General features: G+C 44.8%; 1 protein-coding gene and 1 long non-coding RNA gene across 6 annotated transcripts in view; one reads left to right on the forward strand and one right to left on the reverse strand.

Annotated features, from left to right (window-relative positions):
• Positions 1–26545, reverse strand: part of sipa1l2 (signal induced proliferation associated 1 like 2) — a 393092-nt gene that overhangs the window by 42921 nt on the left and 323626 nt on the right. For all 5 annotated transcript variants that reach the window (XM_067984149.1, XM_067984146.1, XM_067984148.1 and 2 more), the window contains exon 16: positions 24089–24251. In XM_067984149.1, coding sequence (XP_067840250.1) covers positions 24089–24251 — 163 coding nt within the window. The remainder of the gene's footprint in view (positions 1–24088; positions 24252–26545) is intronic.
• The window catches only part of LOC137321654 (uncharacterized), a 94536-nt gene continuing 92138 nt past the window's right edge, over positions 24148–26545 (forward strand). The window contains exon 1 of the long non-coding RNA XR_010962875.1: positions 24148–24270. This is a non-coding gene — a long non-coding RNA (uncharacterized lncRNA). The remainder of the gene's footprint in view (positions 24271–26545) is intronic.

The following is a 26545-nucleotide window of genomic DNA, read 5'->3' on the forward strand; positions in this document are numbered from 1 at the left end:
ACAGCATGGAAGGAGGCCATTCGGCCCATCATTCCTGTGCTGGCTCTTTGAAAGAGCTAGCCAAAATTTTTCTTTTCAAGTATATATCTAATTCCCTTTTGAAAATTACTATTGAATCTGCTTCCACCACCCTTTCAGGCAGCACATTCCAGATCATAACAACTCGCTGCATAAAAAAAAGTCTCCTCTCCCACAAGGGGCTTACAGCATCTCTAATGTTCGATTCTGCATTACCATCCTTCCCTGAAAGCACAGACTCATGTTGGGGGGTGTGGTTTGTCTAAGTTAAATGCCAGCGTGGCTCACTCTCGCCTGAGTCAGGAGGCTGTGGGTTCAAGCCCCACTCCCGAGCCTTGAGTATGTAACCCAGATTGACACCTCAGTGCAATGCTGAGGGGATATCGGCAGGATAGCAACAGTGTGGGGCATCTTACCAAGTCCTCACTGGATGTCCACGTATGCACACATTCCAGCATTTCCCGCCCTCCCTACCCCAGGGGCACAGAGACTGATTATAGAATTGTGAGGTTGTGGAATGTATTACCAGAGTTTATGATTGAAGCAGAGACCATGTCAACATTTAAGAATAGGTTGGAAATGTGTTTGAAGGAAAGGGGAATAAAGGGATCTGGGAAAAACGCAGGCACATGAGATTAGGATACTGCTCATGTGCAGGATAAACACTGACACGGACTGCTTCTGTGTTGTAATTTCTATGTAATTCTATGAATGAGCTTGGGATATGCCAGGGATTGAACCTGGTCCTTTCTGGATGGCGCAGTTATCGACCAGGCATCGGGGACCATTTATGATATTGGATTGAAAGCAAAGCTGATTATATTGATTTGCTTACTAGGTCATTCACCTACCTGCTGTAGTTAACATTTACAGGGTTACCTCTCCCAAACCATCCAGAGGTTTCCAGGTTAGTAAAAATCCAGACTTTATAGGTTAGTAACAATCCAGAGGTTTATAGGCAGCGGCAGCAGCAGCAACAGAGGAGGAGAGTAGCCTATAGGAACAGCAGTAGGCCATTCAGCCCCTCGTGCCTGCTCTGCCATTTGATAAGATCATGGCTGATCTGTGATCTAACTCCATATACCTGCCTTTGGCCCATATCCCTTAATACCTTTGGTTGCCAGAAAGCTATCTATCTCAGATTTAAATTTAGCAATTGAGCTAGTATCAATTGCCGTTTGCGGAAGAGAGTTCCAAAGTTCTACCACCCTTTGTGTGTAGAAATGTTTTCTAATTTCACTCCTGAAAGGTCTGGCTCCAATTTTTAGACTCTGCCCCCTACTCCTAAAATCCCCAACCAGTGGAAATTGTTTCTCTCTATCCACCCTATCTGTTCCCCTTAATATCTTATAAACTTCGATCAGATCACCCCATAACCTTCGAAACTCCAGAGACTACAACCCTAATTTGTGTAATCTCTCCTCGTAACTTAATCCTTGAAGTCTGGGTATCATTCTAGTAAACCTACGCTGCATTCCCTCCAAGGCCAATATGTCCTTCCGAAGGTGCGGTGCCCAGAACTGCTCACAGTACTCCAGGTGCAGTCTAACCAGGGTTTTGTATAGTTGCAGCATAACTTCTGCCCCCTTGTACTCTAGATATAAAGGCCAGCATTCCATTAGCGTTATTGATTATTTTCTGCACCTGTTCATGACACTTCAATGATCTATGTACCTGAACCCCTAAGTCCCTTTGGACATCCACTGTTTTTAACTTTTTACCATTTAGAAAGTACCCTGTTCTATCCTTTTTTGATCCAAAGTGGATGACCTCACATTTGCCTACATTAAATTCCATTTGCCACAGTTTTGCCCATTCACCTAATCTATCAATATCGCTTTGTAATTTTATGTTTTCATCTCCACTGCTTACAATGCCACCAACCTTTGTGTCATCGGCAAACTTAGATATGAGACTTTCTATGCCTTCATCTAAGTCGTTAATAAATATTGTGAATAATTGAGGCCCTAAGACAGATCCCTGCGGGACTCCACTAGTCACATCCTGCCAATGTGAGTACCTACCCATTATCCCTACTCTCTGTCGCCTTTCGCTCAGCCAACTTCCTAACCAAGTCCGTACTTTACCCTCGATTCCATGGGCTTCTATCTTAGCTAACAGTCTCTTATGTGGGACTTTATCAAATGATCTATGTACCTGAACCCCTAAGTTCCTTTGGACATCCACTGTTTTTAACTTTTTACCATTTAGAAAGTACCTGGAAGTCCATATAAATAACATCCATTGACATTCCCTTACCGCTACTTTAGTCACCTCTTCAAAAAATTCAATCAGGTTTGTCAGGCACGACCTACCTTTCACAAATCCATGCTGGCTCTCTCTGATTAACTGAAAATTTTCGAGGTGTTCAGTCACCCTATCCTTAATTATAGACTCCGGAATTTTCCCCATAACAGATGATAGGCTAACTGGTCTATAATTCCCTAGTTTCCCTCTCTCTCCTATAAAAGAGGCAGGAGTTGGAGGTCCAAGAGCAGCAGCGACGGCCGGAGAGGAGGAGAGCGGGAGAGCGCGTCAGGGAGAAAAAAACCCCAAAGTGACATCAGCACAAGGGAAGGAGCTGTTTGGTGAGTAGCTGGTGTGGTTTTTTTTTGAAGTCTTTAGTTTATTTCTGTTAATTTTAGTTAATAATCTAATAAATCGAGGCATGGCAGGGTACCTCAGTCCCATTGAATGCACATCCTGTGCCATGTGGGAATTCCATGACGCATCTTGTGTCCTGGACAACCACAAGTGCAGGAAGTGTCGTCAGCTGAAGAAACTCAAGCTCCAGATTTTGGAGCAGCAGCTGGTGTCACTGCAGTGCATCCGCGAGGCTGAGAGTTTCGTGGATAGCACGTTTCAGGAGGTGATCACCCCACAGCTTAAGAGAGTGGAGGCAGAGACAGACTGGGTGACCGCCAGACAGACAAGGAGGACCAGGCAGGTAGTGCAGGAGTGCCCTGAGTGCATTTCACTCTCTAACCGGTATTCAGTACTGGTGAAGGAGAGGGTTACTCTGGGGAGTACAGCCAGAGCCAAGTCCACAGCACATTGGGTGGCTCAGCTTTACAGGGGGGGAGGAGAAATGTAAGGAGAGCAATAGTGATAGGGGATTCAATAGTTAGGGGAACAGACTGGCACTTCTGCGGCCGCAGATGTGATTCCAGGATGGTATGTTGCCTCCCTGATGCCAGGGTCAAGGATGTCATTGAGCGGCTGCAGAACATTCTGGACGGGGAGGGTGAACAGCCAGAGGTCGTGATCCATATTGGCACCAACGGCATAGGTAGAAAGAGGGATGAGGTCCTGCAGGCAGATTTTAGGGAGCTAGGAAAGAAATTAAAAAGCAGGACCTCAAGGGTAGTAATCTCCAGATTACTCCCGGTGCCACGCACCAATGAGTACAGAAATAGGAGGATAGAGCAGATGAATGGGTGGCTGGAGAGATGGTGCAGGAGGGAGGGCTTTAGATTCCTGATGCATTGGGACCAGTTCTAGCGGAGGTGGGACCTGTACAGGCCGGATGGGTTGCACCTCAACGGAGCTGGGACCAAAGTCCTCACGGGGAGGTTCGCTAGTGCTGCGGGGGAGGGTTTAAATTAATTTGGCAGGGGGATGGGCACCGGGATGAAGCATTGGAAAGGAAAAACAAGGTGCATAAAGGATTGGGAGAGAAAGATAGCACTAGAGCAAGAAATAGTACAGTATTAGATGGGAACAGACTAAGAGAGAATACAAGAAGGTCTAAGGTAGGTTTACAGTGCATGTGTATTAACATGAGAAGCGTGGTAAACAAGGTTGGTGAGCTGCAGGAGCAAATAGCTACAAAGGAATATGATGTTGTGGCGATAACGGAGACCTGGCTCAAAAAAGGGCAGGATTGGGTACTAAATATTTCTGGATGCAAGGTGTTCAGGAAAGACAGGGAAGGAAAGAAAGGGGGGTGGTTGGGCAGTATTGATTAAGGAGAATATTACAGTGCTGGAGAGAGAGGATGTCCTGGAGGGGTCAAGGACAGAATCTATTTGGTTAGAGTTAAGAAACAATAGAAGTGCCATTACACTACTGGGTGTATTCTATAGGCCACCAACTAGTGGGAAGGAGATAGAGGAACATAATTGCAGGGAAATTACAGAGAGGTGCAAGAGCCATAGAATAGTGAAAATGGGGGACTTCCACTATCCTAATATAGACTGGGATAGTAATAGTGTAAAGGGCAAAGAGGGGGAGGAATTTCTGAAGTGTGTTCAGGAGAACTTTCTTCACCAGTATGTTTCCAGCCCAACAAGGAAGGAGGCATTGCTGGATCTGGTTCTGGGGAATGAGATGGGTCAAGTGTCAGTGGGGGAGCATTTAGGGAACAGCGATCATAGTATCATAAGGTTTAGATTAGTTATGGAAAAGGACAAGGAGCACTCGAGTAAAAATACTCAATTGCAGAAGGGCCAATTTCAGTGGGATGAGAAAGGATCTGATCTGGGTAAATTGGAATCAAAGATTGGCAGGCAAAACTGTAATTGAACAGTGGGCAGCCTTTAAAGATTAGATGGTTCGGGTACAGTCTAGGTACATTCCCACTAGGGGGAAAGGTAGGGCAACTAAAGCCGGAACTCCCTGGATGACGAAAGAGATAGAGTGAGATGAAGCAGAAAAAAATGGGCGTATGACAGATGTCAGGTTGATAATACAAGTGAGAATCAGCTGAATATAGAAAGTTCAGAGGGGAAGTGAAAAAGGAAATAAGAGGGGCAAAGAGTATGAGAATAGACTGGCGACTAACATAAAAGGGAATCCAAAAGTCTTCGATAGGCACATGAACAGTAAACAGGTAGTAAGAGGAGGGGTGGGACCAATTAGGGACGGAAAAGAAGATCCACGCATGGAGGCAGAGGGCATGGTTAAGGTACTAAATGAGTACTTTGCATGTGTCTTTACCAAGGAAGAAGATGCTGCCAAAGTAAAAGAGGAGGTAGTTGAGATACTGGATGGACTAAAAATTGAAAAAGGAGGTACTAGAAAGGCTAGCTGTACGTAAAGTAGATAAATTACCCATTGTTCAAAAAGGGTCTGAGGATAAACCCAGCAACTACAGGCCAGTCAGTTTAACCTTGGGGAAACTTTTAGAAACGATAATCCCTAACAAAATTAACGATCACTTGGAAAAGTGTGGATTAATTAAGGAAAGCCAGCACGGATTTGTTAAAAGCAAATTTTGTTCAACGAACTTGATTGAGTTTTTCGATGAGGTAACAGAGAGGGTCGACGAGGGCAATGCAGTTGATGTGGTGTATGGACTTCCAAAAGGTGTTTGATAAAGTCCCGCATAATAGGCTTGTCATCAAATAAAAGGGGCAGTGGCAGAATGGATATGAAATTGGCTAAGTGACAGGAAACAGAGTAGTGGTGAATGGTTGTTTTTCATACTGGAGAGAGGTGTACAGTGGTGTTCCCCAGAGGTTAGTACAAGGACCACTGCTTTTTTCGATATTTAATAATGACTTGGACTTGGATATACGGGGCACAATTTCAAAATTTGCAGATGACACAACTTGGAAGGGTAGTAAGGAGGATAGTGATAGACTTCAAGAGGACATAGGCAGGCTGGTGGAATGGGCGGACATGTGGCAGATGAAATTTAACGCAGAAAAGTGCAAAGTGATACATTTTGGTAGAAAGAACGAAGAGAGGCAATGTAAACTGAAGGGCTCAATTCTAAAAGGGGTTCAGGAACAGAGAGACACGGGGGTATATGTGCACAAATTGTTGAAGGAGGCAAGCCAGGTTGAGAAAGTGGTGAAAAAAGCATACGGGATCCTGGTCTCTATAAACAAAGGCATCGAGTACAAACGCAAGGAAATCATGAAGAACCTTCAGAAAACACTGGTTCGGCCACAACTGGAGTATTGTGTCCAGTTCTGGGCACCGCACTTTAGGAAAGATACGAAGGCCTTAGAGAGGGTACCGAAGAGGTTTACTAGGATAGTTCCAGGGATGAAGGAGTTCAGTTACGTGGATAAAACCAGACGGACCACCCGGCATCGGACCACTAGGCACCGGACATGACAAAGGCAAACCAAGTCCAGTCGTCCCACAGACTAGTCAAGCAACAGCCAACGTCCCAGACTCTTCCATCACCATCCCTGGACATGTTCTGTCCCACCAGCAGGACAGACCCAACAGAGGTGGTGGTACAGTGATATACAGTCAGGAGGGAGTGGCCCTGGGAGTCCTCAACATTGACTCTGGACCCCATGAAATCTCATGGCATCAGGTCAAACATGGGCAAGGAAACCTCCTGCTGATTACCACCTACCGCCCTCCCTCAGCTGAAGAATCAATCCTCTTCCATGTTGAGCACCACTTGGAGGAAGCACTGAGGGTAGCAAGGGCACAGAATGTACTTTGGGTGGGGGACTTCAATGTCCATCACCAAGAGTGGCTCGGTAGCACCACTACTGACCGAGCTGGCCGAGTCCTGAAAGACATAGCTGCCAGACTGGGCCTGTGGCAGGTGATGAGCGAACCAACATGAGGGAAAAACTTACTTGACCTCGACCTCACCAATCCACCTGTCGCAAATGTATCTGTCCATGACAGTACTGGTAGGAGTGACCACCGCACAGTCCTCGTGGAGACGATGTCCCGTCTTTGCACTGAGGACACCATCCAACGCGTTGTGTGGCACTACCACCGTGCTAAATGCGATAGATTAAGAACAGATCTAGCAGCTCAAAACTGGGCATCCATGAGGCGCTGTGGGCCATCAGCAGCAGCAGAATTGTATTCCAGCACAATCTGTAACCTCATGGCCCAGCATATTCCTCACTCTACCATTACCAACAAGCCAGGGGATCAACCCTGATTCAATGAGGAGTGTAGAAGAGCATGCCAGGAGCAGCACCAGGCGTACCTAAAAATGAGATGCCAACCTGGTGAAGCTACAACTCAGGACTACATGCATGCTAAACAGCGGAAGCAACATGCTAAGCGATTCCACAACCAATGGATCAGATCAAAGCTCTGCAGTCCTGTCACATCCAGTCGTGAATGGTGGTGGACAATTAAACAACTAACGGGAGGAGGAGGCTCTGCAAACATCCCCATCCTCAATGATGGCGGAGCCCAGCACGTGAGTGCAAAAGACAAGGCTGAAGCGTTTGCAACCATCTTCAGCCAGAAGTGCCGAGTGGATGATCCATCTCGGCCTCCTCCCGATATCCCCACCATCACAGATGTCAGTCTTCAGCCAATTCGATTCACTCCACGTCATATCAAGAAACGGCTGAGTGCACTGGATACAGCAAAGGCTATGGGCCCCAACAACATCCCGGCTGTAGTGCTGAAGGCTTGTGCTCCAGAACTAGCTGAGCCTCTAGCCAAGCTGTTCCAGTACAGCTACAATACTGGCATCTACCCGACAATGTGGAAAATTGCCCAGGTATGTCCTGTCCACAAAAAGCAGGACAAATCCAATCCGGCCAATTACCGCCCCATCAGTCTACTCTCGATCATCACCAAAGTGATGGAAGGTGTCGTCGACAGTACTATCAAGCGGCCCTTAACAATAACCTGCTCACCGATGCTCAGTTTGGGTTCCGCCAGGACCACTCGGCTCCAGACCTCATTACAGCCTTGGTCCAAACATGGATAAAAGAGCTGAATTCCAGATGTGAGGTGAGAGTGACTGCCCTTGACATCAAGGCAGCATTTGACCGAGTGTGGCACCAAGGAGCCCTAGTAAAATTGAAGTCAATGGGAATCAGGGGGAAAACTCTCCAGTGGCTGGAGTCATACCTAGCACAAAGGAAGATGGTAGTGGTTGTTGGAGCCAATCATCTCGGCCCCAGGACATTGCTGCAGGAGTTCACAGGGCAGTGTCCTAGGCCCAACCATCTTCAGCTGCTTCATCAATGACCTTCCCTCCATCATAAGGTCAGAAATGGGGATGTTCGCTGATGATTGCACAGTGTTCAGTTCCATTCGCAACCCCTCAAATAATGAAGCAGTCCAAGCCTGCATGCAGCAAGACCTGGACAACATCCAGGCTTGGGCTGATAAGTGGCAAGTAACATTCGCTCCAGACAAGTGCCAGGCAATGACCATCTCCAACAAGAGAGAGTCTAACCACCTCCCCTTGACATTCAACGGCATTACCATCGCCGAATCCCCCACCATCAACATCCTGGGGGTCACCATTGACCAGAAACTTAACTGGACCAGCCACATAAATACTGTGGCTACAAGAGCAGGTCAGAGGCTGGGTATTCTGCGGCGAGTGACTCACCTCCTGACTCCCCAAAGCCTTTCCACCATCTACAAGGCACAAGTCAGGAGTGTGATGGAATACTCTCCATTTGCCTGGATGAGTGCAGCTCCAACAACACTCAAGAAGCTCGACACCGTCCAGGACAAAGCAGCCCGCTTGAGTGGCACCCCATCCACCACCCTAAACATTCATTCCCTTCATCACCGGCGCACAGTGGCTGCAGTGTGTACCATTCACAGGATGCACTGCAGCAACTCGCCAAGGCTTCTTCGACAGCACCTCCCAAACCCATGATCTCTACCACCTAGAAGGACAAGAGCAGCAGGTACATGGGAATAACACCACCTGCATGTTCCCCTCCAAGTCACACACCATCCCGACTTGGAAATATATCGCCGTTCCTTCATCGTCGCTGGGTCAAAATCCTGGAACTCCCTTCCTAACAGCACTGTGGGAGAACCATCACCATACGGACTGCAGCGGTTCAAGAAGGCGGCTCACCACCACCTTCTCAAGGACAATTAGGGATGGGCAATAAATGCTGGCCTTGCCAGCGACGCCCACATCCCATGAACGAATAAAAAAAAAAGGATAAACTGGAGAAGTTGGGGTTGATCTCCTTAGAGCAGAGAAGGCTGAGAGGAGATTTGATAGAGGTGTTCAAAATCATGAAAGGTCTGGACAGAGTGGTTAGAGAGAAACTGTTCCCATTGGTCAAGAACCAGAGGACATAGATTTAAGGTGATTGGCAAAAGAACCAAAGCCGACATGAGGAAAAATGTTTTTTTTTTAAACACAGTGAGTGGTTATGATCTGGAATGCACTGCCTGAGGGGGTGGTGGAGGCAGATTCAATGGTGGTTTTCAAAAGGGAATTGGATAATTACTTGAAGGGAAAAAAATTGCAGGGCTACACGGAAAGGGTGGGGGAGTGGGACTAATTGGATTGCTCTTGCAGAGAGCTGGCACGGATTCGACAGGCTGAATGGCCTCCTTCCCTGCTGTTACCATTTTACGATTCTAGGTTATTAACAATCCAGAGGTTTATAGGTTAGCCACAATCCAGAAGTTTATAGATTACCAATGACCACCAAATTTGTACTTTCTCGGCTTCTTATGCTGGCTGTTTGCAGCATGCATGCAATGCACCACGTCATTTAAATGGAACTGTCAGCCTTCAAGCTCCTTTGCAATACGTGAAGAGCATGGTAATCTCTACTGACAGATCTGAAATTTGGAGGTGGGGGGCGGGGGTTGATGTGTGCCCATCGACAAGCTGACTACATATCCTGAGAAATGCTCAATGTAATGTCTAATAGCAGATTTTGAGTAACTAATTATACATTACACAGTTGGTGAAATCTTGATAAAAATCAAATAAAGCTTTTAAAAGCTAATGACGGTGATGGCTCCCAGGAAATGTGAGTCCAGCAGCCCTGGCAGTATTCATTAAAAGCCATCCATTGCCCTGCTTGATTTTAATATGAAATGACTTCATTTTAATATCATGCCTTTCTACATTGATTAACAGCATTTGATGTGCAGCCTTATTTAGGTAACAAAGCACCAAGGATTTTGGAACAGAAAAGAAAGCTGTATCAGAGTAGGCTGTGGTGCTTCAACTGGAAGATTTTGAACTGTTGCCACCCCACCTTTACTAAGTTTTGTATGTTTACTTAGCCTTTCTGTACTCAAGAAAATGAAACGCTCAGATACTGCCCTTTTATATTCTCATTTTATGCCCTTATCCCCTGACAGGATCTAAGCCTTCCTCCACAAGAGCCAATCAGGTTCTCTCACCAACCTATGACTAACAGCACTTCTCTCGATTTTGTCACTGGCCAGCGGGAGCTATACTTCAGTGAAGCGCCAGGTCCCTCTCACTGAACTGCAGCATTCTTCCACCACCAACTGCTCATCTATTGGTTTAACCATCACTTGACGAGACTTACTCCCTACTATGGTCTTTGCTGAAGCCACTAATAGGGACTATTTACACTCGTGATATCAAACCAATCCCAGTGTTTTGGCACAATCCGCGCCCATATGCAAAAGGTTTTGTTTCCGATAGTCTATTTATCCCGCAGCTCTGCCTTTGAGGACAGCACTGCCCAGGTAAAGGCGGTGGCGTAGAGACCACTTGAAGCACCACCTCGCAAGGCAGCTCCATCTCTTGAATCTGCACAAAGCACTATTGGCAGCCAGGGTGAATGGCTGCCATGACCTCTGCTTGCTATTGGGACCTCTATTTTCGCCTGTGGGCGGACTGAGAGCTGAGCTTAGCCCAGTGACGCAATTTCCCCACTGCTTCTGCGTACAAAAATTCCTAACACTGTGGAGGGTCACAAAGCAGACTTCCACTTTGCATAGATAACAGATTTCAAATAATATTAGTAACCAGAGCAATCGCGTGTAATCTCTTCGCAATCTCTTCTGAAGTTGGCAAATCTGCCAGAAGGTATAAATTGGAAAATTCAGCACAAGACCTGGGTTATGTTGGGGAACTGCTACCATTGGAAACTGGTTTACAATTAGAATGGGATAGGAGAGAAATCCTATAAGTCTGGCTCTCCTATTTTATAATCTCATCAACTGCATGTGCTGAGCTGGAGCGTGAATGGTGCTTACAGAACACACTGTTCATATAACTAAAATGGAGGCTGCAAGTGTGGCAAGGCACGAAACGACACGAGGGTCTGAGGTGGAATCATAAACCACTCAAGCTCCACTCAGGCGGATTATCAATTGATGATGTGTTTTGTCCTTAAAAGCAATAGGTTTGTCATGGGGCTGGGTCTACTCCCTTTTCAGGAATTTCTTTTTGCTGGTGACAGCAAGCAGCATTCCAAGATCAAATCCCAAAATCAGAATTGCCAGGTGGTGTTCCTAGCCTGGGGTTTAAGTAATTGGAAACAAGGTTACAGGGAAATAGCTGTGATTGAATATATTATAGGATAATAGAAATTACAGCACAGACAGAGGCCATTCAACTAGTTATTCAATAAGTTATCTACTCTAATCCCATTTACTGCTCTTTCCCCGTATCCTTTTCTAATCTGCCTTTTAAAATAATTATCCAATTCTATAGCCTCAATAGTCATATGGTAAAACACTCCATAATAATTGTGTAAAGAAATGATCTCTGACTTGTCCCTTCGTTGTTCTACTGATAATAGTTGGTATCCCCTTATTACCAATTCACTAACCAATGAAAACAATTTTTCACTGTGTACCCTCTCAAAATCTTTCATAACTTTGAAAATTTCTCTTGGATCCCCTTTACCTTCTTCGTTCCAGTAAATAAGAAATGAAGTACAGAAACAATGCAACTATAATGCTTCTCTGAGTGTGTAGTGATATTCTTGAAGTTAACAGTTAAAGCTTTGCTGGAATGAGACAATATTAATGGCAGGATTAAGATCAGATGCAAAGGTTTATTTGTTCCAATCATTTACATTTGGAGCTGAGGGGGACAATTTCTTGATTTAAGCTACTCAACACCTGTGAAACTGAACACTCCAATACCAGTGGTCAAGTGTCTCCCTACATTTTTTCTTCTTTTAAATTCCTCCTCCCATCCCCAATCTTCACTCCTTTGATACTGGCCTCTGGCACCACACCCAAATGACAATTCTTTATTTGTGAACCTTGATAGTGAATGCTTAACAACCAATGAAGTACTTTTGAAGTGTAGCCACTGTTGTATTGTAGGAAACATAGCAGGCAATTTGCACACAGCAAGGTCCCACAAACAGCGATGAGATAATGGCCAGATAATCTTTTTTTTAAAAAAAAGTCATGTTGATTGAGGGATAAATAGTGGCCAGGACACCGGGAGAACTCCCCTGCTCTTCTTCCAATAGTGCTGTGGGATCTTTTACATCCACCTGAGAGAGCAGACAGGGCCTCAGTTTAACGTCTCATCCGAAAGACAGCACCTCCAACAGTGCAGCGCTCCCTCAGTACTGCACTGGGAGTGTCAGCCTGGATTATGAGCTCAAGTCTCTAGAGTGGGACTTGAACCGGTGACCTTCTGACTCAGAGGCGAGAGTGCTACCCACTGAACCATGGTGCACAACATAGCGGCCTTGCCTCATCCTGTCCACACCCAATGTTCACACTCACTCTTACTGTGTGGACTGCTGTATAGCGATCAGCATCGAGAATCCTGGTCAACTTTCCCTTCCCTAACCAAGGGGATCAGCTAACTCATCGCCGACCAAAGATCCAACCTGGGACTTACCTAGTGCACGGTGGAGGTGGAAGCTTCATTTCTGAACAAAATGGTTAAGCTAGAGAACACTGCAGTGTGTTGTGCACTGAAGCACCAACATATTCTGCCACGGAGCAAAGGGATCCAGATTTCAACTCATATTGTCAAATTCTGAATCTCAAGAAGACCATGAACAAAGACAAGGTTTCTCCTCACAAGGGGGGGGTCAAGTAATCAGATGTGGGAGGTCCTCCATACCACTCTTACATTTCTCCTTGTGACTGGCCAGTAGAGACATTCATGGTCACCTGGTATGTGGCCCGGATGGATCAGAGGGGTGAGAAAATGGGGGGGCCGGAAGAGGCTGTGAGGAGGCAACTTCAAATCAAGAGACTATCCTACATGGTGCAAGTTCTCAGTTTACTACAACATTTATGTGCCCTTTTCTTAAAATCAAAAATAAAAGCATTCATGTTATGTGTTTCTTTCTTATTTGGATACTTTCCTTGTGCTCAGTTCCAGAGACCATTCCCACAAGCGAATCCTCACTCCCCATGAGACGGAGAGAGACTTCATTCATGCAATGTCTGGTAATGTAACATGCCAAGGGGTTGAACAGAAACTCTCATTACTGTTCTCAGTTTACTGGATGTATCACGAGTTGCCTTATGATCTCCTAGACTTCAGAAAGGGACAGAACAAATACCACCAGATTGTGGCTTAGGCTACAAGATAAAGAATAGAATTAATAACATTAAACAGCTAAGAAAGCAGCAAAGATAAACTGCAGATTTATAGCAATACACAGATTATAACTACTCCTTCACAGATGTAGAAAATAACAGATGTATTCCAGTGCTACAGCACCAAGTAAAACTACACCTGACAAAAAGTTCACCTGGGATCAACGGCCTAACTTCTCACTGGGACCTGTGTCTGCCTATCTGACTCTCTGACCAGTGTCCTGGTAACATGCTGTCTGGGATACACCCCTGGTACTCCTTCAAGTTCAACACGAAGCAAAGGGCATCAGAAAGAATCTATATTTATTGAGGTCAAATGTGCATTTCTCAACTGCATCAGGTATCAATTCAACTCTTTCTGGCACTTTTGAATCGACAGAAACTTCCTCCTTACTTATAGAACAATCATCTTACTGGACTACTTTTAGAACAAAACCAGCAGCTAAATAAGGCTGTGAATAATGACTTCCTGACTCATACAACAAATACCATGGGGCCCGATATTAGGAGGGCGGCGGGTTTGTGGCATTTACTCACCTCGCCAGTACTCATCCCGCCACTACCACTCAACCCAATCCTCATACAATCTCATGGCTCTATCTCATACTCACCCTCTCATGCATCTCTTTCAGTCAGCCTCACTCAACCTGCCACTACATGTGCTGCAGCCACGGGGCATGCATTACATACGTGCAATAGGAAGCGTAAGGCAAACGTGTCTTGAGCATGAAGGGGATGCACAAGGGTGTTTGAGGGCTTGTCATGGCTTTTACCTATATTTAATTTCTGATCAACTCGCATTACATATTATGTCGTCACCACTACTGCCACGTCTTTGCGAATCTTGTCTGGTTTGTGCAATAATGCCCTTTCCTGAGAATCACTATGAAGATCCACAACTGATACCACCCATTGTGTCACTGCAGAGTGGGTGTAGGTGTATTTGCAGGGCTCTTTTGTGCAGACGACTGAGAGACGTCGGCGATGTCTCCGGTGGCACCCTGGAAGGATGCGGAGGAGAAGTTGTTGAGGGCAGTGGCGACTTTGACAGCGACAGGTAAGAAGATGGTGCTCGGGCCAGCCGGGAGCAGCTCGGCATGAAGGAGGCTGCAGATGTCCATGACTACATGTCGAGTGACTCTGAGCCTCCATGTGCACTACTGCTCAGAGAGGTCCAGGAAGCTGAGCCTCGGTCTGTAGACCCTGTGGCGAGGGTAGCGCCTTCTGCGACGTATCTCTCTCTGCGGTTGCCCTCCCTCCTGCTGTGCAGGTGGATGTGTCACAGCACTGTGTTGTGGAGCTCCACGTGTCAGAGGTGGATGGCGTGGCCGGCGAGGCTGGTGATGCTTTCGTCCTCCGAGGAGGTCATGACTGCAGCTACGGTAGCTCCCATCCGGAAGATGTACATTTGAGGGGGTCCGCAAGGTAGGTACATGTCTCTGGACACCGGGGTAAGTGTGTAAGTTTGTGAATTTTATTGTTAGGAGGAGGGTGGTGGAGGCCAAACTTTGTCCAAAGTGACAGAGTGGCCTCCTGCAATGAGTGAGGGTCTCTCCCCACACCTGTCAAATGGACCTTTGCAGCTGCCACAGGCTGATGGCTGCAACACGTCCATTTCAACTGGGAGTGTTTCCCCCTGTACGGGAAACAGTCTCAGTTCATTGCAAAATCCCACCCCTCCTAAAATGTTAGGTTAATCAGGTCTTTAAATGACCTGAAATACCTTAATGATTACTTTAAGTGGCACCCCGCCGGCTTTAATTGCCGGCGGGAGTCCCACATGCGGGGGCTGCGCGCGCATGTCAGCACGTCACTGGGGAACCCGGAAGTGGGCGGGTTGGAGCCGGGCTCCAGACCCCCGCTGGGAACTCCCGATTTTTGCAGCCCCCCCACCGCGAACGCACCCGCTCAGGGGTGTGAAAATCGAGCCCCTTGTCTCTGTTGCTGGGCTGTTGTTCAACCACTGGAAAAATAAACCTGGTTTTAACCCCAAAGGTACCATAATGAAAAGACTGACCAAGAATAATAGATCATGGATAAAATACTCTACAAGATCACAATGATCCTGTATGATGCTACTTTTCAGTTTCCTATGAAACTCTCGTCATTCTTCATCAAATGTAGTTTCAGAATTCACTATGATTTAGGTCTCTTGTCCCATTGGATAATACCCATCTGGAATGTCTCCTTGGATATTTATTTAATACAAGGATCAGAATAATGCAGCAACATCTTGTTGGCATCTACCTGTCCTCTCGCTGAGCCCATCTTCTATCTGCTCAACATCAGCTTTTTAAAAAAATGCTCGAATGAACACGTGAAATTCGCTCAATAGTTTTGAAAAGAGAAATTACTTGCATTTAAATAGTGCCTTTTATGACCTCAGGTCGCCCCAAAGTGCTTTACAGCCAATGAAGTACCTCTGAAGTGCAGGCACTGTTGTAATGTAGGAAACGTGGCATCCAATTTGCGCACAGCAACGTCCCACAAACAGCAATATGATAATGACCAGATAATCTGTTACAGTGATGTTGGTTGAGGGGTAAATATTGACTATGACACCAGGGAGAACTCCCCTGCTCTTCTTCGAAATAGTGCTCGTGGGATCTTTTACATTCACCTGAGAGGGCAGACGGAGCTTTGGTGTAAAGTCTTATCTGAAGGACGGCATCTTTAACAGTGCAGCACTCCCTCAGTACTATACTGGGAGTACCAGCAACCTTCTGACTTGGAGGGGAGAGAGTGTTATCACTGAGCCACGGCTGTCACCTATCACAACTCGCTTATATCCATCAACAAGTAGAGACAAACTAACCAATTTAAGTGACAGCCCCCCGTTAAACAGTGGAAAAAAAACTTCCAGATCCTGGAACATTTTAGTTGAATCAATCTGCTATTTATTGTTAAAAATCAATGAGCCTTGAAACTTTACTCAATTTGTAATTGTCTAGGCTAAGATGCATTAGAAAACGAGAGAAGGGAAAATAAGATGGAATGTTCTTAATATCAACTGTACATATATATATTCAGATGAGGTAATGCTGAAAAAAGCCAACTTTAACTGAACAAATGATAATGGGAAGTGTCTACAGAATCTGTATGCTGATAATAAACTGCTGTCTGAAGATTATGTCAGTGACTGACCCTTAATTCCAAGGAGCCGGCAAAAAGTGATAAAAACTAAGTGTGCAAGGGGAAAGGGTGGTGAAGTGAGAAAAGGCAACCGGAATGACAAGAGGCCATGATCTCAAGATACGCTCTAGATACGCAGAGAGAGATTAAGAGGCACTTTCGCACGGTTATCAGGATGGAGAGTACTTTGCCACAAGTGGTGATTGATGCTACAACCCTCCGCGATCTCTGCGCTCCTCCAATTCTGGCCTCTTCCGCATCCCTGATTTTCATCGTTCCACCATTGGCGGCCGTGCCTTCAGCTGCCTAGGTCCCAAGCTCTGGGATTCCCTCCCTAAACCTCTACCTCTCTCTCCACCTTTAAGATGCTCCTTAAAATCTATCTCTTTGGCCAAACATTTGGTCTCCTGTTCTAATGTTTCCTTCTTTGATTTGGTGTAAATTTTTGTCTGATTACGCTCTTGCAAAGCGCCTTGGGGCATTTTACTACGTTAAAGGCACTATATAAATGCAAGTTGTTGTTGATTATTGCATTTCAAGATAAAAGATATGGGGTGAATGCAGGAAAGCGTGACTAGTTTGGGGACATAGCAGGAAAATAGCACCGTGTAAGGTCAGCTCCTGAGAGGGGCTTAGATTCAGTGCAGGCAAGAAGGGATGAATGGCCTCCTGTTGCATCAAAATATCTGTTTCTATGAATTATAGCATGAAATTTGCAAAAAAACTCTAGAAACAAACAATTTTCTTTCTTTAAAATAAGCATCCCCTCCTCACACCTCCCAAAATACACAAGTGGTACATGAAGGAACTAACGTGTAAACACTTGGCATTTTTTTCTATATTCAGAGAAAACAATTTCTGGTTTCGGTGGAAACGTGTTGAATTTTTGCGACATGTTCAAAGCTGATTATCGACCTCAAACTGTATGTTTATTGTAGAAAATTCACAATAAATAATAAGAAATTAGAACAGCTGATTTATGCTTCGGGTGAGTACATGGAGCAAGGCTGTTCCACTTTGTATGTAATTGTGCTTAGTGAATGTTAAAGGTCTACCAGGCAGAGTCATTAAATAGTCACTACGTGGAATGTAAATGGAGCCAGGCTACATGGTCAGGCCATTAAGAAGTGTCTGCTTAAGATAACAGCCATCACAATGCCCCAGTGTTGTCACCTCTCCAGAACCCGAACTAGTGAGCAGATTTTAATTTTTTCTGGTTTCCCCTTTTTATAATGATGTTCTCCCTCTCGTGTGTTTCAGTTTTCCCTCCCAAAGATAATGCTATGGTGGCAGCTTAAGGGCGGAGCCAAAAGTGATTCAATGGAAATAAATGCAGAGTTGGTCTTCGCTAGGATTGAGGTGTTCAAGGCTGTCCGGGCAGCTGGATCTGCCAGAGCGCTGAAGGAAATGGGAGACCTATTATGTGACCTATTGGTTTGTATACTCAATAGGTGTCAGCTGTGGCTCAGTGGTAGCACTCTTGCTTCTGAGTCAGAGGTTGTGGGTTCTCGTCCCACTCCAGGGACTATAAGTACAAAATCGAGGGTGTCCTGGCCAACATTTATCCTTCATCCAACATATCTAAAACAGATTATCTGGTAGTTTCTCTCATTGCTGATTGTGGGAGCTTGGTATATGCAAATTGGTTGCTGCATTTCCTACAAGTGACTACACTTCAAAAGTACTTCATTGGCTGTAAATTGCTTGGGAACTTCCTGGGCGCAGTATAAATGCAAGTTTGTTCTTTCTTTGGACTACTGCCAATGGACTGTTGGGAGGCTTATGTGGTCCCAAGATGTAAGAAGAAGAAAAATCATACCGTGAGAATTATAAACCTGCTAGGTAGATGTCAGTTTTGGGGAAGATTCTGGAATGCATTTATAAATGATGTGAGCTGTTTAGTAGAGAATCCCAACATAGCTTCAGTAAGTGGAAGGTATGCTTGCTAACCTCATCGAGTTCTTTGAGGAAGTGTCAAATTAGTGGATGATGCCTATCCAGCAGAGGTTATACACCTTAATTTCCAGAGAGCCTTTGATAAAGTACCACATAGATGCCTATTGGAATAGGTTACATTATGTGGTATTGGCAGTCAGCTGGATAGGTAACTGGTTGCAATCTCATAGGCAGATGGTCATTATCAATGGGAATAGATGTACACGGGGCTAGCTCATGAGTGGACCTTGCAGGACTCTGTGTTGGGACCATTGCTGATCATCATTAATGGTTAGATGAGGGCAGTAATGGAACCATTCACATGCTTGAAAATGAAACAAAAATCTGCAAAGGAGCTGGGAATTCAGATCAAATAAGTAGGTTACAGGCCAATTTAAATGTTCAGCTTTCAAGAGAACAGCGTCCACGACGCCACACAACCCTGCCACGGTAACCTCTGCAAGACATGCCAGATCATCGACACAGATACCACCATCACACGAGATGACACCACCCACCAGGTGCATGGTTCATACTCCTGTGACTCGGCCAACGTTGTCTACCTCATACGTTGCAGGAAAGGATGCCCCAGAGCATGGTACATTGGCGAGACCATGCAGACGCTGCGACAACGGATGAACGGACACCGCGCAACAATCGCCAAACAGGAGGGTTCCCTCCCAGTCGGGGAACACTTCAGCAGTCATGGACATTCATCCACCGACCTTCGGGTAAGCGTACTCCAAGGCGGCCTTCGAGACACACGACAACGCAAAATCGTCGAGCAGAAATTGATAGCCAAGTTCCGCACCCATGAGGACGGCCTCAACCGGGATCTTGGGTTCATGTCACGCTACACGTTACCCCACCAGCGAACAAATGTTATCTGTTTTTAATATAATGGGTCATTTGCTGGCTCTCTCTGCCTTCCGGATGTTTCTGCCTCTCTCTGTGTTTTTTTTTCTCTGTTTTTTTTCCCTGTTTGTTTTTTTGTTGAATGTGTATTCGGGGGTTCTGCAGATGACACCTCTCTGTCTGAACACGGTGATTGCCTTGGCAACGGGCAGTTGCAGGGGCAGTCTGTAAACACCATGTATTATTCAATATGTATAAATGCGTAGGCTTCAAGGAGATCTTGAAACATTTACCTGAGGAAGGAGAAAATCTCCGAAAGCTTGTGAATTTAAAATAAAATTGCTGGACTATAACTTGGTGTTGTAAAATTGTTTACAATTTAAATGTGTTAGGGGACTTGGTCCATGCATGGCAGATGTTCTTCAAAGTGAAAATGTACAACATTATGAATTTGCATCTGGGAAACTCTAAGAACACCATGCATGGGCACCCACTAAAAGCAGGAGAGGGACCTGGGGGTCATAGTGGATATATTGCTGAAGGACCACAGCAGTGTAACCAGGCCATTGGGAAAGCAAATAGAGTTGTAGGTTGTATTGGTAGAAAATACAAACTAAAACTAAGAATACACTACTTCGACTGTACATGGTGTTGGAACGGTTGCACTTGGGAGGATTGTGTCCAGTTTTATTCCTCACATAGGGCAGGGTTAGAGGCCCAGGAGAAGGTACAGTGGAAGATGCTCAAAATGATATCCACTCTGAGGGCTCTTAACTATCAGGATAGGGTTGAGATACTAGGCGATTATCTTTGGAGAAATACAGTCTTAGAAGATATGATTGAGGATTTTAAGACAAAGAGATCAGATTCTATCTAGTTGGATAGGTTCAGTGGGTAGCACTCTCACCTATGAATTAGAAGATCTTGGGTTCAAGTTCCACTCCAGGACTTGAGCACATAATCTAAGCTGACACTTCAGTGCAGTATTGAGGGAGTGCTGCAATGTCGGAAGTGCCTTTTTTTGGATGAGGCCCAAATTGAGGCTCCATCTGTCTGTTCAGGTGGATGTAAAAGATCCCATTGGACTAACTGAAAAACAGGAAGTGAGTTCTCCCGGTGTCCTAGTCAACCTTTATCAACAAAAATAACACTCCAAACAGATTATCTGGTCATTTCTCTCATTGCTGTATGTGGGACCTTGCTGTGTCTAAATTGGCTGCCATATTTGCCTATAAAACAAGTGATTACACTTCAAAAGTAATTCATTGGTTGTGAAGGGCTTTGCATTTATGTAGCACCTTTCACAAAAAATGGCACAGATCCTGGCGAATGGGAAAGATACAAAGATCAACAAAGGGTCACAAAACAGATAGTAAGAGCTACAAAAAGAGAATATGAAAAGAAACTTGCAAGGGATATCAAAACCAATACGAAGAACCTCTATAGTTATATTAGGAAAAAGAGGGTGGTCAGGAGCAGTGTTGGCCCCTTAAAAACTGAAAGTGGGGATATTGTCATTGACAATGGGGAAATGGCGGACATGTTGAATAATTACTTTGCGTCAGTATTTACAGCAGAAAAAGAGGATAGCATGCCGGAAATCCCAAGAAAACTAATATTGAATCGGGGACAGGGACTCGATAAAATTAACATAAGTAAAGCAACAGTAATGAAGAAAATAATAGCACTAAAGTGTGACAAATCCCCAGGTCCAGATGGTTTCCATCCCAGGGTTTTAAAGGAAGTAGGTGAGCACATTGCAGATGCCCTAACTATAATCTTTCAAAGTTCTCTAGATTCAGGAACCGTCCCTCTAGATTGGAAAATTGCACATGTCACTCCGCTTTTTAAGAAAGGAGAGGGAAACCGGGGAATTATAGACCAGTTAGCCTAACATCTGTTGTGGGGAAATTTCTGGAGTCTATAATTAAGGATAGGGTGACTGAACACCTCGAGAATTTTCAGTTAATCAGGGAGAGCCAGCACGGATTTGTGAAAGGTAGGTCATGCCTGACAAACCTGACTGAATTTTTTGAAGAGGTGACTAAAGTAGTGGACAGGGGAATATCAATGGATGTTATTTATATGGACTTCCAGAAGGCATTTGATAAGGTCCCACATAAGGGACTGTTAGCTAAGTTAGAAGACCATGGAATAGAGGGAAAAGTACGGACTTGGTTAGGAAATTGGCTGAGCGAAAGGCGACAGAGAATAGGGATAATGGGTAAGTATTCACATTGGCAGGATGTGATTAGTGGAGTCCCGCAGGGATCTGTCTTGGGGCCTCAATTATTCACAATATTTATTAACGACTTAGATGAAGGTATAGAAAGTCTCATATCTAAGTTTGCCGATGACACAAAGATTGGTGGCATTGTAAACAGTGGAGATGAAAACATAAAATTACAAAGGGATATTGATAGATTAGGTGAATGGGCAAAACTGTGGCAGATGGAATTCAATGTAGACAAATGTGAGGTCATCCACATTGGACCAAAAAAGGATAGAACAGGGTACTTTCTAAATGGTAAAAAGTTAAAAACAGTGGATGTCCAAAGGGACTTAGGGATTCAGGTACATAGATCATTGAAGTGTCATGAACAGGTGCAGAAAATAATCAATAAGGCTAATGGAATGCTGGCCTTTATATCTAGAGGACTGGAGTACAAGGGGGTAGAAGTTATGCTGCAGCTATACAAAATCCTGGTTAGACTGCACCTGGAGTACTGTGAGCAGTTCTGGGCACCGCACCTTCGGAAGGACATATTGGCCTTGGAGGGAGTGCAACGTAGGTTTACAAGAATGATACCCGGACTTCAAGGATTAAGTTACAAGGAGAGATTACACAAATTGGGGCTGTATTCTCTGGAGTTTAGAAGGTTAAGGGGTGATCTGATTGAAGTTTATAAGATATTAAGGGGAACGGATAGGGTGGATAGAGAGAAACTATTTCCACTGGTTGGGGATTCTAGGAGTAGGGGGCAGAGTCTAAAAATTAGAGCCAGACCTTTCAGGAGTGAGATTAGAAAACATTTCTACACACAAAGGGTGGTAGAAATTTGGAACTCTCTTCCGCAAACGGCAACTGATACTAGCTCAATTGCTAAATTTAAATGTGAGATAGATAGCTTTTTGGCAACCAAAGGTATTAAGGGATATGGGCCAAAGGCAGGTATATGGAGTTCGATCACAGATCAGCCATGATCTTATCAAATGGCGGAGCAGGCACGAGGGGCTGAATGGCCTACTCCTGTTCCTATGTTCCTAAATCAGGTCTGCTAGTTGTATAAATATATTGCATTGCACAAGTACTTGCCTTATCTACGCTTAGTTTTAATTTTGACTTTGCATTATATTGGGCTGGTTGCTTCTTTTTCATATGGAGGAAGGGTAGGTTTTTGACCATTGCTACTGGGGAAATAAGAACAAACGGAGTGGTTGGGCAGTGAACGTATGGAGCAGTGGGAAAGCTAAATTAAAATCACATCATTGGAACTGGATGAGTTGGTAACTTCTGTCTGTCCTACAATTTGGCAGAAGATGAATTTAATCCATGTATGTACATAAATGTGTTGGGTGTATGCACATTGTATGTACATACCGCGCATCTACGCTATTACTTGAAACATGTCCACAGGGTAGTCCCAGCGGCAAGTGATGTGGGCCTGTCTAGTCTCATCTGCACTCACCTCAGGGAGGACCTGATATAAGCCATTATGACTGTTATTTTAAGTGCATGCCTTTCATGGCTGTCTGTATGAGTGTACTTTAAAAATTAAATAATGAATTCTGTGTACTGCTGATTTTCCATCCGTAAAAATATGGAGATGCACCATGATTGCACAGAGAGGCTGCAGTGTCCTAGAAGTATTCTTCTCACAATATTGGTGATGTCTATTTTAGGGGCAGGTTGCATGCAGGGCAGGAATAAATTTCAGAATATTGCCATTTTAGAAAGAACAATACTGTAATAAATAAAGTGTCTCAGTAATGATGCTGTAGATATTGATAAATAAGGTTCAAAATTTAGATCAATTCTTTTCCTATAAAGACATTTCGGGCTTGAATGTTCTGAATCACACTTATGCAGAAATTACACTGCAATGTACGTCGGTTTCTGTGCTGATCTGGCCAACGAAAAATTTCCTGCGGAGCTCAGTTGCCTACACCAGAACGTGAAACAAGCACAAATGCATTGCCCCCAATTTGACAAAGCTTTTGGACACCTGTCCCAATATCTTATGCAGTTCTGTGTCAATTTTTGTCTGATTACGCTCCTGTGAGGCGCTGTGGGCCATTTTACTATGTTAAAGGCGCTATATAAATGCAAGTTGTTGTTAAACTGCCCCACTTATACAATCTGTTGTTTTTGCCTGTTTATAATTTGCAGTTCTTTATAGATTTCCTTGAAAACTGCTTCACAGAATACAGATAGGAGCAGCACGGCAGAGAGGTAGCAGACCTGTCAGTCACTGGGTAGGAAGTAAGTTCATACAACGGCTCATCCACCTTCAAACTATTGAAGGCATCTAACTGTGGTCATACTGGTCAACATAACAGTTGTTTACTTTAGAAAGTAGTGAACTACATTTTTCACAATTGGAACTAGTACACATATATATTTATAATAATATGTAAAAAAAAAGATTTCCATTCTAGGCGCTTGTGCTAAGCGCGTAGTAAATGTAACAGGAAGAGCGGCCACCCATATAGTGGACCCAATTGACCTTAAGTGTTGGACATGCCAGTATACTTGGAACACAGCCAGACTGCCTCCCTGGAAGTGTTTTGTGAAGAGCATTCACTGCTCTACCGAGCATGTTCAGCATTTTGTTCTCTGTCTCTTAGAGTTTTGTTAAAAATACCAGTGGACGTGCCTCGTGAATTAACCCTGACAGGTGTACAGACTAAAGAGACGGCTAACCTTCCTCCTGCTCCGCTCCAAAGGAGGGCTGTCTGGCAGCATCAGCTTCAGAAACTCCTCTTTGGTGAAGGTTTGCTGGGGTTTACTGACAGGGTTCAATTCCTGTGCCGAAGCCTGAAGTTGGCTGGAACTGGATATTTCTGCTACATCTCCGTACAGCCTCCTAGAGAGGGAAAGATGCCGTGAGTATTTGGTGAATTACAGTATTTAAACTCAGCTACATAACATCACTTCAGCCCAGTGATTGCGGATTTTGAATGATGCTACGCACAGATACGAGTACTGTGATCTGTCAAGTAAATTCACACTTCGAGCATTCAATACAGGAATGATTTGAAGGTGATGTGATTGCACTAGCTACAATCCCCCAAAACACAAATGTTGAAAGGAGCATTTATTTCACCGTTAAGTTGATTTAAGAAAAAATGCTGCTTATTAGGGCTCCTTTTTAAACATTTATATCACTGTCCATGTTTAGTTAATGGTCTGTTATTCTTTCCCCCCCTTCACCTGCACCATATACCACTTACCAACTGAGAAGGCACTAGCCCCACTCTTAATCCTGGAGGGATAGGAGACATGGGACAGGGTGAGATGATTGGCCCTGTGAGGGAGGGGGGGTAGGAGACACAGGACAGGGTGAGATGACTGGCTCGGGGGGGCGGGAAGGAGATAGGAGACACAGGACAGGGTGAGATGACTGGCCCTGAGGGGGTAGGAGACACAGGACAGGGTGAGATGACTGGCTCTGGGGAGCGGGGGTAGGAGACATAGGACAGGGTGAGATGACTGGCCCTGAGGGGGTAGGAGACACAGGACAGGGTGAGATGACTGGCTCTGGGGGGCGGGGGTAGGAGACACAGGACAGGGTGAGATGACTGGCCCTGGGGGGGGTAGGAGACACAGGACAGGGTGAGATGACTGGCTCTGGGGAGCGGGGGTAGGAGACACAGGACAGGGTGAGATGACTGGCTCTGGGGGGCGGGGGTAGAAGACACAGGACAGGGTGAGATGGCTGGTCCTGGACCCTGGGGTAACTTGCACGGTGATCTTCCTCACCCACCAGAAACACCTTCCATGGTGAAACACAGCACCGTGGCGGAATGGCCACTACTGTGACGGGCTGACCGCAATCTCCAGCAAGGCCACAGGATTTTGCCTTACACCAAACAGAGGGACCGAATCACAGAATGCATGGGTAGAAATCAGAGAATCTCATGTAGTGAAAAAAGGAATTGGTCACTATGAACTAGTGACTCTGCTAATCAGGAACTCTGCATATTTCAAATTACACAGACCTCACCACATAATATGTACAAATACAAGGCGTGAATTTGGAAAGAAAAATACAAATAAATCCATTGTATGGCTACAGTTTATTTCCAGTACTCATAAAAGGAAGACATATCGGAAGCACTGGTGTGGAAGGTGGTATCGTCAGAACAGATGCGATGGAGAGGAGAATCTGGGAGAAGGGAATTGTGCTTGCGAAGATTAACATGTGAGTGCTTAACACATTTGCATTTAATTATAAACGAGCAAAGACAGCAGTGAATCGGTTGAAATTTGCTGTCCCAAGAATGAAGTTGGAGTTTGTTGATGTGTTAAATGGTGAAGCTCCCCAGCTACTGAGTATGAAAAGGTGCTGAATAAAAACCAAGAGTTATACACGGTCAAATTGTTAGCTGCTTATATTTATAATTTTAACAGAAAATAGGGTCCTATAAAGTTAATTTCTTTTTTAAAACAGTTCAATAGAATTTTCCTCTTTATAGTTATTTTGTTCCAAGCAAAGGGCACAGGCTTGAAATTATTCTGCGCTTAGATAAGAGTGTGAATGCTTAACATGCTTGTATTAAATTACTTTGTCGGTATTTTAACAGCCATTTAACCCATTTATTTTAAAATGCTGGACTGAGGAATTTAATACACACGCTGTTAACCAGAACCGTGTATAACTCTTGGTTTTTATTCAGCACCTTTTCATACTCAGTAGCTGGGGAGCTTCACCATTTAACACATCAACAAACTCCAACTTCATTCTTGGGACAGCAAATTTCAACCGATTCACTGCTGTCTTTGCTCGTTTATAATTAAATGCAAATGTGTTAAGCACTCATATGTTAATCTTCGCAAGCACAATTCCCTTCTCCCAGATTCTCCGTCTCCATCGCATCTGTTCTGACGATACCACCTTCCACACCAGTGCTTCCGATATGTCTTCCTTTTTCCTCAACCGAGGATTGCCCTCCACTGTAGTTGACAGGGCCCTCAACCGTGTCCATCCTATTTCCACACTTCTGCTCTCACCCCTTCCCTTCCCTCCCAAAACCATGATAGGATCCCCCTTGTCCTCACCTTCCACCCCACCAGCCTCCACATTCAACAGATCATCTGCCACCATTTCTGCCACCTCCAACGCGATCCCACCACCAAACACATCTCCTCCCCTCCCCT

This window comes from Heptranchias perlo, chromosome 5 (assembly GCF_035084215.1).
Source record: "Heptranchias perlo isolate sHepPer1 chromosome 5, sHepPer1.hap1, whole genome shotgun sequence".
NCBI classification, from domain to species: domain Eukaryota; kingdom Metazoa; phylum Chordata; class Chondrichthyes; order Hexanchiformes; family Hexanchidae; genus Heptranchias; species Heptranchias perlo.